This window comes from Rhinopithecus roxellana, chromosome 2, assembly GCF_007565055.1.
Source record: "Rhinopithecus roxellana isolate Shanxi Qingling chromosome 2, ASM756505v1, whole genome shotgun sequence".
Lineage (NCBI taxonomy): Eukaryota > Metazoa > Chordata > Mammalia > Primates > Cercopithecidae > Rhinopithecus > Rhinopithecus roxellana.
Window position 1 is genome coordinate 190,140,591 of NC_044550.1, and position 15,968 is coordinate 190,156,558.

The 15,968-nt window shown below is 39.1% G+C and overlaps 1 protein-coding gene across 1 annotated transcript in view; it reads right to left on the reverse strand.

The window, feature by feature from the left end:
* Window positions 1–9,619, reverse strand: part of QRFPR (pyroglutamylated RFamide peptide receptor) — a 56,835-nt gene extending 47,216 nt beyond the window's left edge. Inside the window, exon 1 of the mRNA XM_010362567.2 lies at window positions 8,914–9,619. Coding sequence (XP_010360869.2) covers window positions 8,914–9,253 — 340 coding nt within the window. The 5' untranslated portion in view covers window positions 9,254–9,619. The remainder of the gene's footprint in view (window positions 1–8,913) is intronic.
* Between the last annotated feature and the right edge of the window lie 6,349 nt (window positions 9,620–15,968).

Genomic DNA, 15,968 nt, shown 5'->3' on the forward strand with positions numbered 1-15,968 from the left:
CTGACAGCATGGGCAATGGGTTGCTCTGCTGGGGAGGAGCAGCCCTTAAACCACAGCCAAGCAATTGTACAGATTTATACAAAAGACTGCAGCTGAACCTTAAGTGGGAGCAAGGTGGGAAGTCTTACACTCAACTGAAACCAAACGGGAGACAGATGAGAGAAAGTCAGTCTCCCACAAGACAGGGATAAGAAACTGCCTCACAGTGGCTCCTCAATAGGCTTTTCTCCCGGCTGTAGGAAGTATCTCCAGGTCTTTGAATAGGAGTGACGATGGCACTCCTGAGGTGCATGATTAGTTCTACAGGTAAGACAGCAAGGCCAAACTGGCTAGAATCCTTCCAGAATTTTCTGCAGCTACCAGGAAGTTCTCTCTCTTATTTCCTGAGATAAAAAGTTTTATTTTTTATTCCAGAATTTTTTATTGTGGTAAAATATATATAACATAAAATTTATGATTTTAGCCATTTTTAAGTATAAGATTCAGTGGCATTAATCACATTCACAGTCTCATGCAATGATCACCACTATCTGTTTCAAAAACTTTTTCATAACCCCAAACAGAAATTTAAGGATTAAGCAATAACTTCCCACTCTGCCCTCCCCATACCCCCTGGTAACACTAGTATCTTTTCTGTTTCTATGACTTTGCCTATTCTAAATAGTTCACATAAATAGAATCACACAATATTTGTCCTTTTGTGTCTGGCTTATTTCACTGAGCATAATGCTTTCAAAATTCATCCATGTTATAGTATCAGAACTTCCTTCCCTTTCATGGCTGATTAATATTCCACTATGCGTATACACAGCATATTTTGTATATCCATTTGTCCATCAATGGACCCTTGGGTTGAGACAGGGAGTTTTAAAGAAAATGTAAGCGTATAGCCCCTGGGGTCAACTTACACACTTGGGCAAAAGACAGCTCAAGAATGAAACCACAACACAGAGGGAAGTGAATCTGGCCACAGAGGGGGAAGACAGTCATTGTTGAAGATTTTAATCCATTTATGCCTAAAACCAGCCCTAACTTTGAGCTTTTCAGTTGCAGAAGTAGAATATTCCCCTTTTTTTCTTAAGGTAGTTTAAGTTGGGCTTCTCTCCCTATAAACAAGAATCCTAATAAATCAACCACTTGCCAAAGAATAGTTATGTTTTAGAAAAGCAAACTAAAATGGCATTCATTTTATGCCTCCTAAGTGCACAGTGAAATGTTTAAAACTTTCTTACTGCTAAATCCTTTCCTGTCACTACTTTAAATGTAAACTGTTCTTGTCCTAAGTGGAGAGAATCTTTTACATAAATCCCATTGCTGTTACTGCCACTCTCCCACCTACCAAGAAAATTTAGTGACCTACAGTATCTTTTCTTCTCAAAGTGTGCCCATAATTGATTCTAGAAAAGATCAACCAGACGCTGATCCATAGCATAATTCCTGACTTTACTTCCAAACTACTGTTGCTGTTGGGCCTCTGTTTAATTTACATCTTTTTTTAATACTTCCTAATTTTAAATAAGGAAGTTCTTCATCAACAGCTTTTATCATTTCTGTTGACTTTTTTTATTTTTAACATTTCTCCCTTATATTAATACAAATACTAAACTTACAAATAAATTGATTCCAAATAAAACAAATATTCAAAAAATTTGATGAATAAACACTGGGGTCTACAGTAGTATTTGAAGGAGATCTCACAAACAGGTTTGGTTTTTGAAGGTTAGAACTGATGGTCTAGAGAATTCATTTCATTCCAGAGAGAGAAAGGAGGACTTTCTTGGGTTCCTTCAGGAATTAGTCTGGCTTTGCCTCATCTTTGTTTGAACTATGGATACGGCAGAAGAAAACATGATGATTTCACCGATTTAGGTGCAAAAGGTCACTGGTTCTCTAAGAAGCCTGGGATTTTTCTGAACAAATTATTCATGTCTTCTATGGCCAGGTGTAAATACCTGGCTCCTGTGTCATCGTGGCTGAGCTTCACTGCCGTCAGGAACAGCTCGGGAACAGATGTCACTGGTTTACAGTGAATCCGTGGATCTTGTCTCCTAGTTGATACTGTAGAGCCCTCTCACAAGCCCGGTTACTATTCCATCGCCACGCTCTGTGGTGTGCATGTCCGCCGCTCAGCAGCCTCAGCGCACACAGCACCCGCCGCGCGCCACGGTGCCACATGGCGTATGATCCTCTGTTGACTTTTTAAGCCCCACAGTACTGTTGATTTTACACCAGTCTTACCATATGTAAATTTCCCCAGGCACTCTAAAATTTCTGAAATATCATAGAAAAAGTATTATATAACAAATGTAACTGATGTTTTCTAGTCACTGATTGAATAATAAAATGGGACTGAAGAAGTTCCAGGTTAAGCTCTCTGTTCTAAATTGGCCCTCAAAGTTAAGATCTTTTCACTAAATGAAGTTCAACAACCTCGTTTAATTCATTTCACAATGTATCAGCTCTCAATCTCTAAAAACACACCCTAACATTTCATGTTGTGTACAGCGAGTGCTTTCTTTCTCTCCCTCCTTTCCTTCCAGTTACATCCTTTCATTTTTCATATAAAATCATATGCAAAACTCTAACTCTTAAAAAGAGAGACAGGACCTGTTATAATGAAGCTTGGAGCTTCGCCTCCTACCATTCTATTACCCGCCCACATCAGCTACTGTGGCCCTGGGCAAAATAGACTGAAAAACCTTTGTGGTGAGGTGTGCTAATTTATAACTAAAGTTCTATTCTCCAGGCAAGAGAATAATTCTTCTTGTATTTCTTTGTATGGCTTATATTCCAAACTTTTCACCATTTTTGACTTCTTTCCAAATTCATCTTGAAAGACTCTAAAAACGTCAACGGCTTTAGTAAAGATGCAATAGGCTGCAGAAAATGGAAGAATTGCCTCTGAGCTCCTTGTTGGACTCCAGTTAATATAATCTGCTTTTGCATTTTCTAAGCATTCTGACTGCCATTGCTATTTTTTAAATACATAATAGCTATATTGAGCTGGTACATGGGGTAGGCACCGCACTTTTTAAAAAAAAATACATCTATTATTTCTTTTAATCTTCATATCAGCCTGAGTCCTGGAGCTGTCAGCATTTATACTACATCAATGGCTATAAATCTTGGCTGCAAATTATAACTTTTTTAACTTGGGGAACTCCTGGTGCTATCAGCATTTACACTACATCAGTGGCTTTCAACTTTGGCTGCAAATTATAACTTTTCTAACTTGAGGAACTTTTGAAAACTCCATACCAATTATTATAATCAGACCAATTAAATCGGAATCTCCAGGGGTAGGAACCAGGCATCTGTGTTTTAAAAAACTCCCAGATGATTCCTACATGTTGCCAAGATTGAGCATTACCACTCTAAGAGAAATTCTCATATCAACTGCTGAGAAAATTACTTTTCTGTATTTTCTTACCCTAATACTCTTCAAAAGTAGTAAAGGTGCATGAAAGTGTACTTCCCCCAGCGATGCTGCCATTACTTAGAATATATTTCAAACTCCTATTTTTTGGAATTGCTTTTAGTCAATTTGCCAGCCACTGCTAGAAAATTCTTTTCACTGCCCACAGAAGGATTTGGGAGAAAGCTGCAGAACTGTGTGTGCACCTGGGGAGACCATCCTCCCCCTGGCTGTGCCTGCATCCACAGCAGGACGAAAGTGGATACAGAGTCCAGCAGGATCCTAGCAAGGCCACTACTCCAGGTACACCCCAAACACTCCCCATCTCATCTTATTAATGCTTAGAGTCATAAAGCAGGCTAGCATTAGAACTGATTTTCTATCTTCTTCTGGGAAGTGTTCAGAATTAGTATTCCTATGCCTTAAGTTTTCATTTACCTCAGCTACCACGAGTCCCATTCTCTCCCAGCCCATCCCTCAACTTTGGACTCAAACCCATCAGACTGTGAACATCCCCTAATCTGATTCAAGCTCCCTACTCCTCAATACTTGCACTGCGTGCTCTGGAACCCTGACATCTACAAAACCCCCTGCATTCTCCATCACTTCTTTGAATGCTTCCTCCCCTCCTTAGTCTAATAGAAACTTGGCTTTTCCACAGAAACACAGCTTTCTCAATACCTGCAATATCCTAGTGCACACAGGAAATACCCAGGAAATGCTGAATACAAGAATGACTCATAGTGTCATTAATAATACTTTAGACTTTGGGCAGAGGAACAAGATACCATGAGAGAATGATGGATGTTGGTAAGATATTCATGTGTAAGTGCCAAGTCTTCAGATCAGGTGAAAGACCATGGCTTATGATATTGATTAGATACCAATTTCAGAATCATCAGCAAAGAAGTGAGAGTCATGACTATAACCTCTATGCAGAAATTGATGATGAAAGAAAAGAGATTGCATGCTAAGCTTCAGTGGGCACTTACTTGTAAAATAAGAGAAAGATTGAGAACTCTCAAAAGGCAGAAAATACAGAGATAGAGACATAAACGAAACCAAGAAAGACAAAAAAAGACTAGTTCATGGAAACTTAGAGAAGACAGTGGTGTTCTGTAGCACCGGTCACAAGCAAAATCAATTGTTCTACATTTAGCTGGAAGAAACAGAACATGTTCAGTGAGTGAATTTGGAGGAGCATTTGGACATTGTGAAGAAAAAAATAAAAAAGAGGAAAAAACAAAACAAAACAAAATGAAGAAGAACAAGCTGCAGATAAGGATAGGTAAATTTGGTGGCCCTAAGGAGGCAATGGGCAAATCCACTGCTGCAGTCTAGCCGAGTAAATCAGAGAAGAGAACAGAGACAAAACTGTCCTAAAGGAAAGGGCCATGGCAGCACAACTCCACCCTCACATGGGTAATAAAGAAATCATAAGCATATGCAGTTTATAATACTTGGGGGCAGAGAATCCCCACTCCTGCTAGCTCCATGTTGGAAGGAGTCCTGGAGAGTAGAGAGTGAGTCAACTGGTAGATGGAAGGTAAGACGATAAGGGGATGATGGTAACGCAAGGTGGATGAAAGGTATTGAATGTCAGCTTGCCTCCATGCTGGGCACACTTAGATGCTGTGGATCACCTGTATCTCTTTCCAACTTCATCGTAATTCATGTAAAAACATGTTTGTGGCTATACTTTGCCTCACCTATTATTCATGGTCCCCAGCAGTGTACAAAATAAAACTCAATGTCTTTGCTCAGTGGTGTGCTAGAAAACAACTGTTTGATTTCTGTTTATTTGTGATTTTTTTTTCACTTTTTAAAAAACAGGCCTAACTAGTAAGTGCTGATTTCCATGATGTGAATACTCCTGCCACAACCAATTTTAAGGTAACAACATGATGTCCCTGAAAGGGGACCTGAGTAGAGTTGTGCACACTGGGCTCTGTAAGGCAGTGTGGCTGGAGACAAGTACAACTGGTTTGGGCTGGGGCTGGTGCAGTCCATTTTCAAAAGCCCGTCAGGAGATTCTCTGTGTAGCCAGGTCTAAGAACCATTACTTACTTCAAGTAGTGCTTAACAAACTTTTTTTTCCCTTGTAAAGACCTGAGCTGACTTCTCTAGTGCTTATCAAACTTTAATGTGCGTGTGAAACAACTGAGAACCTTGTTAAAATGCAGGTTTTGACTCAATAAGTGCTGCTGGTCCCCAGAAAGAAAGAGGAATGGACTAAAAGAAAAATAAAACAGTCATTCACAGCCTTACCATTATTGGAAATATTTGAGAGAGAGGCAATGTAGAGATGTCACAAACTGGAAGTCCATGAATTATCTGTGACCAAGCCATAAAGATGCTTTCTTTTACTCGATTGCATTTTACTTTTGGATTTGACTTAGAAGTCAGCATCATAAAAATCTGTATTGCCAGCTTTTCGGAAGGAGAGGTCGGGAAGCAAGAACAACAACAAAAGAAGATGTGACAATCCGGGGTAGCACTCCAGCATGCTGCAATTCTGCCCCCTTTAGAGGAGACAGAGTCTTTCTTTTGTCGCCGTTGCTTCCTGGTGATCTTCATTGCTTTGTTTCTGTTTCCTACCTCACTCCTGAAGGAATCTGAGGGGTATTCATATTTTAGGTTTTTACATAATTACATATATATACACACACACACACACACACACACACATACTTTCCTCCCCAGTTGCACTACTTTTCTGTCTCATTTCCTGCCATTCCCCACATATAAACTGTGCATTCTTGCAATGCCTTGCATGGTATTCTTGGAATACACCATCTTCTTTCTTCCCTCCAACTTGGCACTGACCCCTGTTCCTAGAACACACTCCATCCTCTGCTGGAAACAGTCTAAATTATTCTCGGAATTATTCTTCAAGATCTAGCTTGAACATCACATCCTTGAGGAAGCCTTCCTGATTATTCTGTGCTCCTAGAGCAGAGTGGATCCTCTTTCTATCAAATCCTCTTATTGCTAATTTTGGGGCCATCTCCTATTCTCTGAGGTCCTGAAGGGCACAGATAGACTTGACTCACTTTTGTACTCTCAAGGTAGAATACTTTGCCGGATAGGAGATCCTCAATAGCTTTGTAAAATAATAAATTGTGAATTAATTTTTGGCTCTTAGATTACATTTTCTTGAACTTTTCTTTTGTTAATTTATCAAGGAAATTTTGCAATGATTATCCTGTCCTATAATGCACAAGCTAATTCTGTTTTCATATTTATCTCTAACCCCTCTACAGGCTCTCACCTCTCCCTCGCACTTCAATTTTGGTATTATTTACTCGATTTATAAGATTATTATTTACTCTATAAATCTTGTCCCAGATAAACATAGGCCACCCCCAATTAAACACTCCTTAATAGAATTAATACCTTATACTTTCATGGCATGACCAATATTTTTCAAAGCACTTTTACTAACACACTTTATTCTCACACTAACCACGTAAAATAAATGAGCAATGTATTACTCTCCTTCAGTATTTAGAAGCTAAAGTGAAATTTCTCCATGAAGTAAGAAGCAGGGAGAAAAGAAAACTTGAGAAAAACCTTGGCAGTTCCCAAATAAGCCCTGAGGATGGAAGATGCACTATACAGCCTTTCTCGGCCATCATTCCCCAATATGAACAGGAGCTCAAGATCTGACTCACTGCACTTTCTTTCCTTCTTTTTTTTTTTTTTTTTTTTTTTTTTTTTTTTTTGAGATGGAGTCTTGCTCTGTCACCCAGTCTGGAGTGCAGTGGCACGATCTCGGCTCACTGCAACCTCTGCCTCCTGGGTTCAAAAATTCTCCTGCCTCAACCTCCCAAGTAGCTGGGACTATAGGTGCGTGCCACCATGCCCAGCTAATTTTTTTTTTGTTGCTTGTATTTTTGGTAGAGATGGAGTTTCACCGTGTTAGCCAGGATGGTCTTGATATCCTGACCTTGTGATACACCCGCCTTGGCCTCCCAAAGCGTTGGGATTACAGGCATGAGCGACCGCGCCTGACTGGACTCACTGCACTTTCAAACATCTCTAATCCCTAATATTTTACTGAAAAATTGAGACTCAGACATGCAAACTTAATATGTATTACAGCCAAAATAGTAATCCAGGTCTTTTGATCCCCACCATAAAATCCCACTTTGCATAATTATTTTCACCTTTACAAATGGAGCTATAATCATCCCCAGTACAAATAAGCTTCATAAATCTGCTTTCACAAACATTTAGAAATGAAAACTCACATGCTTTTCCCCCAAAAAACAAGTTCTGTATGATGATCAAAAAATACCCCATTAATTTTATGGAGTTAGTTGCGCTGAGCAACTTTAAAATGCCCAAATATAATTACTGCATCAGTGTGCATAAGAAAGTCTCTAATTCATAAATCAATGTCTTACTTTCCACATTGTGTATTACTTTCAAGTCAATGCTCTGTACTCAATGTTTAATGCTTTTTTGAAAATATTTACATTGTAGATTGATAAGAATCAAAGACTTTAACATTCTGACTCACTAACAGCAAACTCAGTTTAAGCTAATGGGGAAAAAAGCAATGCTCACAATCTCAAATCGGTAATGGTAAGATGAAACACCATGACTTTAAGAGAATTAGTAATGGTATAGAAATAGCAGAGATTGAAGGCATAATGATCTATTTCTCTTACATTTCTAACCATTTTGATGTGGCCACAAGAATACACCCAACTGTGAAAATGCGGAGGCCCACGGTGCACCATAAGCACTGGTGAGAACACAACACTACTGCTGATGGATTTACACCAGGGCATTCTCCAGCTGTGTTCTTGGAACGGTTGGATCATCTGCAGAAACAGTATATCTTTTTTGCCAACCTCCACACACTGTTCCCAACTCAGTGACTCCATCTCTCTTCTGTCATTTTTGTTCCCATTATACGGAAAGAGGAGAATGTCATCTCTCGTTTTTTAATAGACAGGACGGCATCAGTTTTCTGTGTTCCTTCTTCCTGCATGACACTTAATACAGTTTTTTAAAGGACTAGTTCAGTATATTTTTACTGCACATGAATTATATTTGTTTTATGTTCATAGGTACAAGAAGCTGTCTGCAAGCCACTGGGAAGTGAGGGTGGAGGCTGGGGGAATGAGGAAATGAGATTTTTAACTTTGGTTTGCTCTTTCTTAGAACTCCGCCACCTGTGTTCACTTGGATGTAAGTTTTTTTTTTTTTTTTTTTTTTTTGCCGCCTCTGATTCCCGTCCAGGGCTTCCTCCTTGTGGCATAGAGACATACATTGGGGAAAGGCTTGGGAAAGGTCCCCAGCAGTGAGGTGGGGAGTCGCACCCCTCGCCACTTATTTCAGCTCCCTTTTCTGTAATTACCAGATTTGTCTCCCCTGGTTTTCTTACTAAAAGATTAAAAAAAATTCAAATAATTAAACAAACCAAAGTTAAAAATCTGCCTGAAAGGCAGAGGGTTAACGGAGAAGGAGCGAGGCGCGACTCTTACCCCCCAGCCAGTTGTCGGAAATGTTCTGGAGCATGGTGACGGGAATGCAGAAGAAGGTGATGAGCAGGTCACTGAGCGCCAAGGAGCAGATAAAGATATTGGTGACGGTGCGCATGGCCTTGCTGCGGGTCACCACGTAGAACACCAGAGCATTGCCAAAGAGCGCCAGGGCGAAGATGAGCACGCCGGTGAGCACGAGGGCCAGCTTGGCGCGCCCAGGCAGCTCTGGGGTGTAGACGAGCGGTCGCAGCCGATACAGAGCGATGAACTGCTCCCGCGTCAGGTTGTGGTCCCGCAGCAGCCGGGAGAACTGCTCCGGGGTGATGTTGAGCGCCTGCATTGCTGTGCGCTCCCGGGACGCGGGGCCACCGCCCGCTACTTCCTGGCCACCCGCGGCGCAGGGAGGGCTTCGGGGGAACCAGGAGGAGGCCGCCTCCCTTCCTCTGCTCTGGACTCAGGCGCGCGGGAGGGCTCTCGGCTGCACCGCGGGAGGTTAGGGAAAGGCGAGCAGCTCAGGGATCAAATCCACGATAAAGAGGCAGGAAGCCAAAGCACTGGGAAACTCAATCTCAGTGGCCAAAAAATATTCGCGGTTCAAATAAAGTTCTTCCCTTGCTCTTCCCTAAGGTGAGGCGCAGCGACGGTACGGGGTGCTGGAGCGCCACGTGAGGGTCCCAGCGCCTCTCGCTCCCCGCCTTCTGGCCATGCGATGCGGACGCCGGACCCGGTTGGGGAGCGGCGGAGGGTGGGGCTGAACTCGGTGACGCCCCCCTCCCACCCAGCTTCAGTGGCGCCAACGCCGCTTCCCCGCATCCTTAGGGCGAGGGAAGACTTCCCTGGCTCCCCACCTTGGTGCCGCCCAGCGCCTTTCTCAGGGCATGGCCCCAGTCAGGTCATGCTTATATGTGAAACTGAGTATTGCGGGATTCCACAGTTTCAAGTTTCTCCTCTTGAAAAATAATGGGAGCCACAACTACCCAAGGCAAATAAGGTTTATTTTAAATTATTTTCTGCATTGAAAAATAATTAAGATAGTTAAAATATAGAACGTGGGAAATTGCAAAGATAATACAGAAAGATCCTGTGTACCCACCCTTCACCCAGTTTCCTCCATTCGTTACATCTTAGTTAACTACGGAACAATACAAAACCAGGAATTTGACACAGGTACAGTGTTTGCATATTTTTATCTCAAGTGTAGATTCCTGTTGCCATCAGGATACAAACTCTTCTATCACCACAAAAATCTCCTTGATGCTTTTTATACTCACACCAAGCCCCTCCCTCCACCATCTCTAACCCCTCACAACTACTAATCTGTTCTCTCTCAACTTTTGTCAGAACATTATATAAGGGAAACCATACAATATGCTTCCTTTTAATATTGAATTTCCTTCGCTTAGCCTAATACCCTTTAAATCCATCCAAGTTGTTGTATGTATTAATGGCTGTTTCTTTTTATTGCTGAGGCTACATATCACCGTTTATTTAACCATCCACCTCTTGTAGGACATTTTGTTTGATTACCATTTTGAGCTGTTACAAATAAAGCTGCTATAAAGAATCATGTACTGGTTTTTGTGTGAACACAGTTTTCCTTTCTATAGGAAATGCCAAAAGGTTTTGATTATTGAATCTGTAATGTGTATATTGAATTTTTAAAGAGATTGACTACTTTTCAGAGTGCCTCTACAATTCTCCATTTCTACCATCAATGCATGACAAGTTACGTTTCTCCATATCCTTGCCAGCATTTGGTTTTGTCACTATTTTTTTAAGCTGTTCTAATAGATGTGTAGTGATAACTCTTTAGGACCTTAATTTACATTTCTCTAATGGCAAGTAATATTGAACCTCTCATGTGCTTATTTGCCATCCTTGTATCTTCTTTGGTGAAACGTCTTTCCATGTGTTTTGTCAATTTCTAATTGTATTGTTTAGTTTATTTGCTGTTGAAAGTTCTTTTTATATTGTACGTACAATTCCTTTGTCAGTAAATGGTTTGCAAATATTTTCTTCCAGTCTGTAGCTTGTTATTCATCTTCTTACAGAACAGCTTTTAGTTTTAGTGAAGTCATATTTATCAATGTTTTCTTTTATAGATAGCTTTTAGTGTTCAGTCTAACAACTTCACCAAAGCCTATTTCTCAAAAACTTTCTCTTAGGTATTTTTCTAAAACTGTTATAGTTTTATATTTTATGTTTTGGGCTCTCTATTCTGTTGAGTTGATCTATGTGTCTATCTATCCTCCACATTCTTGACTACTGTAGCTGTATAATAAGTTTTGAAATCAAGTAGAGCGATTTCTCTTACTTCATTCTTATTTTTCAAAATTATTGTAACTATTCTCAGACCTGTGCTTATTCATATACATTTTACAATCAGCTTGTCTATGTCTACAAGAAACCTTGCTGGGATTTTGATAGGAATTGACATATTTACTAGGTTGAGTTTTTCAATCCATGACTAGAATGTCTTTCCATATATTTAGATTTGTGATTTATTTCAAAGGCATTTTACAGTTTCAGCATGTAAGTCCTGTGCATATTTTTAGATTTGCACGTAAGTATTTCATTTTGGGGGGACGTTTGTACATGGTACTTACTGTATTGAATTTTTCATTTTTGGTTCCATGTGTTCATTACTAGTATGCAGAAATCCAATTGATTTTGTATGTTGATCTTGATTCCTCCAATGTTGATGAATTCACTTAATTTTATTAGGAGGTTGATATGGTTTGGCTCTGTGTCCCCACCCAAATCTCATCTTGTAGCTCCCATAATTCCCATGTGTTGTTGGAGGGAGCCAGTGGGAGATAACTGAATCATGGGGTGGGTCTTTCCTGTGCTGTTCTTATGATAGTGAATGGGTCTTGTGAGATCCGATGGTTTTAAAAACAGCAGTTTCTCTGCACAAGCTCTCTCTTTGCCTACTGCCATCCATGTAAGATGTGACTTGCTCCTCCTTGCCTTCCACCATGATTGTGAGGTGTCTCCAGCTATGTGGGACTGTAAGTGCAATAAACCTCTTTCTTTTGTAAATTGCCCAGTCTTGGGTATGTCTTTATCAACAATGTGAAAATGGACTAATACAGAGGGTTTTTTTGGTAGATTTCTTGGACTTTTCTACATAGACAATCACATTATCTGAGAAGAAAGACAGTTTTATTTCTTCCTTTCTGATCTGTATGCTCTTTATTTCCTGTTTTAGTTGTTTGTTTAGGCTTTTTTTTATTTATTTATTTTTTTGCCTTAGCTCAATGGTTGGAGAATACAGTTTACTATGTTAAATGGCGATGGAGAATAGAGATCCTTGTCTTGTGCTCAATCTTATAAGGATGTATTCAGCCTTCTTTCACCATTAAGTATGATGTTAGTTGCAGATGTTCTTTATCAACTTGAGAAGGTTACTCTCTACTCTCAACTTGTGGAGAGATTCTATTAATGGTGTTAAATTTTGTCAAATGATTTTCTGCATCAATTAATACTATCATGTGATTTTTTTCTTCAGCCTGTTAAAATGGTGGATTACATTGATTGGATTTTGAATATTGAATCAGCCTTGAATATTTTAAATAAACCCCATTTTAGTCATGGTGTGTAATTCTTTATATATATTGTTAAATTCTATTAGTTAGGATTTTAAAGAATTTTATGTCTATCTTCATGAGGGCTATTGGTCTGTAATTTTTTTTCTTTTTGTATTTTTTATCCTGGTTTTGGCATTCAGGTAATAATAGCATCATAGAATGAATTGGGAGCATTCTCTCCTTTTCTATTTTCTGGAAAAGACTGTATAGAAATGGTATTAATTCTTCTTTAAAAGTTTGGTAGTATTCTAAGAATTCCTTTAAAGGTGTTCCTAAATGATGGATTTAATTTTGTTAATAGTTTAGTGATATTCAAATTATCTATTCCATATCGGGTGAGTTTTTTTAAGAATTGATAAATTTCTTCTGAATTTATGTGTGTAGAGTTGTTAATAGTATTCTCTTAATATCCTTTGTATGGCTGAAGGATATCCCCTGTCTCATTCCTGATTTTATAATTTCTGCCTTCTCTCTCTCCTTTGTCAATCTAGTTAGAGGTTTGGCTATTTTATTGCTATTTACAAAGAAACAATTCTTAGCTTCACAGATTTTCTCTATTATTTTCTCTGAATTTCATCTCTTGATTTTCATGCTCTTATCCTTATTATTTTCTTCCTTCTACTTGCTTTCATTTTATTTTGCTACTCGTTTTCTAGTTTCTTGAGGTAGAAACTTTAATTATTTACTTGGAATCTTTTCTCTTTCCTAACGTAAGCATTCAGTGCCATAAATTTCCCTCTCAGCACTGGTTTAACTGTGTCCCACATGTTTTATGTGTTATATTTACATTTTCATTCAGCTCAATGTACTCTTTAATTTCCTTTTAAATGTCTTTTTTGACCAATGGATTATTTAGAAATGTCTTATTTAGTTTCCAAGTGTTTGAACATTTTTCTGCTATTTTTCTGTTTTCTAGTTTGACTCCCTTTTGGTCAGAGAGTATTTTCTGTATAATTGCATTCTTTTACATTTGTTGAGGTTTGTTTTATGGCCAAGGGTATTATCTATTTCAGTATATGCTCCAAGGGCATTTGAAAAGGATGTGTTCATATTGTAACTGTTAAAGGAAACCTAAGGGAAGATGTCCAATCATAACCCATTGTAGGAGCAATGGTTCACATCTATGACTCCAATTCTCTGGACTAGGGACTGAAAGTTTGGGTCATAGAGAACGGCTCTCAAATGACATAGGAACCACATAGATAGAAGACATGTCCTGCCTCTCCCTGGTCCATAGTGTTGGGATCAAAGGTCAGCAGCATAGCTTCAGGCTGATTCCAGCCCCAGGTGACCCAGAGAAGATATCTCAGGGCTTTCTTAGGGCCAGAGCAGGTCTGATATGACCATATTTAATTCCTTGTGCTTTATGTAGACATACATTACTGCAGACAGCAAGTGTTCATCTTTCCCAGTTCTACTCAGCACTCTTCAAAACAAGTAAAGGAGTATAGGGGAAGCAGGGAAGTGTGAAAAGCAAAGACAAACTCTCATAGTGGCTCCCTAGGATATTTGAAAAGCTTTTGAATCCAGATTTTGAGAATTGTTTTTTGAAATAATGCATGATTGAAGCTAGTTTTATTGGCGCTAAATGTACAAAAAAATGACATTTGCCTTTAAAGTTTTAAACTCTTTTGGGTCTTCCTCCCTCTAATAATATAGCACTAGACTTCATTTTCAAGACTTCTCTACATCTCTTCAACCCTCATCTCTTCAACCTCCCAACCCACTTTATCTCAACCACCCACATCTCATTCACCCAATTCTCTATCCAGTGAAAATACCCCTACTAAGGTAGCCCAAGGCTAATCTCACAAGACACTGCCAGTACTCCTGACCTTTCCTGCTCCCCCTAGAAACTCCTCATGACCATTTCCTGAAATACCTGCTTATTGTTTAAAAACGAGATAAGTAAATGAGTATTTATGCCTCTGTTCAATAACATTTTTGGATATCTGCTGTATGCCAGGCACTATGTTCATCATTAAGAGTAGTATGGTGAAGAAACAGACCCAGCCTTAAGGGGTAACTCCTACAAGGGCACACAATACAGCTCAGCTCAGCCTTTGGGGAGCTCGTTATCTAGTTTAGGGTCAACAAACTACAGCCTGGGCCAAACATGGTTCACTATCTGTTTTTGTATAGCTCATGGGCAAGGAATAGTTTTCACATTTTCAAATCATTTTTAAAAATCATAAAGAGAATATATTTCATGGCACATAAAATTGTATGAAATTCAACTTTCAGTGCCTATAAAAATAAAAATATTTTACTGGAACACAACATGCTCATTCATTTACATATCATCCTTGGCTGCTTTCACACTATTATGGCAGAGTTGCATATTTGTGAGAGAGATTGTATGGTTTTCAAAGCAGAAAATATTTACTCTGTGACCCTTTGCAGCAGCAGTTTGCCAACCCCATCTTGTTGGAGGGGCTGGATGGCAGAAATATTCATAGCTCAAAATAAGGTGACAAGTGCCACATCCAGACACAGAGAGAACATGTTCTGGAAATTCAAGCAAAGGCAAATCCATACATGCTGTGTGGGGAATGTGGAGTGTGAATCAAGCCTAAAAGGAAAGATAAATTGAAAAAGAGAAAGGTCACTTATCTCACAGAGTGAGTAGCCTCTCCAAAGGCATGGAAGTAGAAACGATTATGTTAGAGATAGGGATAAAGCAAGCCAGAAAGGCAGGATTGGCTTCTGATGCTTACTGGCAATTCTCATGACTAGAAAACAATAGTGATAGAGGGTCTATTTTCCAAAATAAATAAAATCACAGGGTGAAGAAGAATCGCCAAAGAACTCTCTACCCTCAAAGACAGGAACATGGAAGAAAGTATCTGGATAAATACAAAAGGAGAGGCAACTAGTAATTTTTTTTTCATCCAATTATACAGTTTATTACATGTCAATTGTATTTCAGTAAAGCTTTCAAAAATCCATTTAATCAAATAGCATTAACTATTCCAACTAAAGACAATAATCACATACTATAAAATGTTTATTTGCTATGGCCTAGTCACAAAAAATAACTGATTTAAACTTAGTAATATTAGACATAAGCTTTAAAATATATAAAAGACTACAGTGCACATCAATAAAGATAATCTACAACTATAAAACAATAGATGAATTGCATTATTAGGCATTTGTAATTTGTCTACGTCAAAATCAAAAATTTCTCCACAGAAACCATTTCACCCAGTGGCAAAGTTCTAGACCAGTTCCCAAATCCTATTTAAGCAATAGGAATTAATTATCCTTCCTTTCTTCTGTATCACCATTTTTCCCTCTTCTGAATCACTTCCATTGGCATAGAGATACGCTGTAATTTCACCCATCTCAAAAAAAGAAAAAAAAAGCAACCACCACCACCAACAAAAACTTCTCTTGGTCCCACTTCTCCCTCCAGCCACTCCTCTCCCAATTCCTGTTCTCCTTTATGGCAAAATTTCTTGA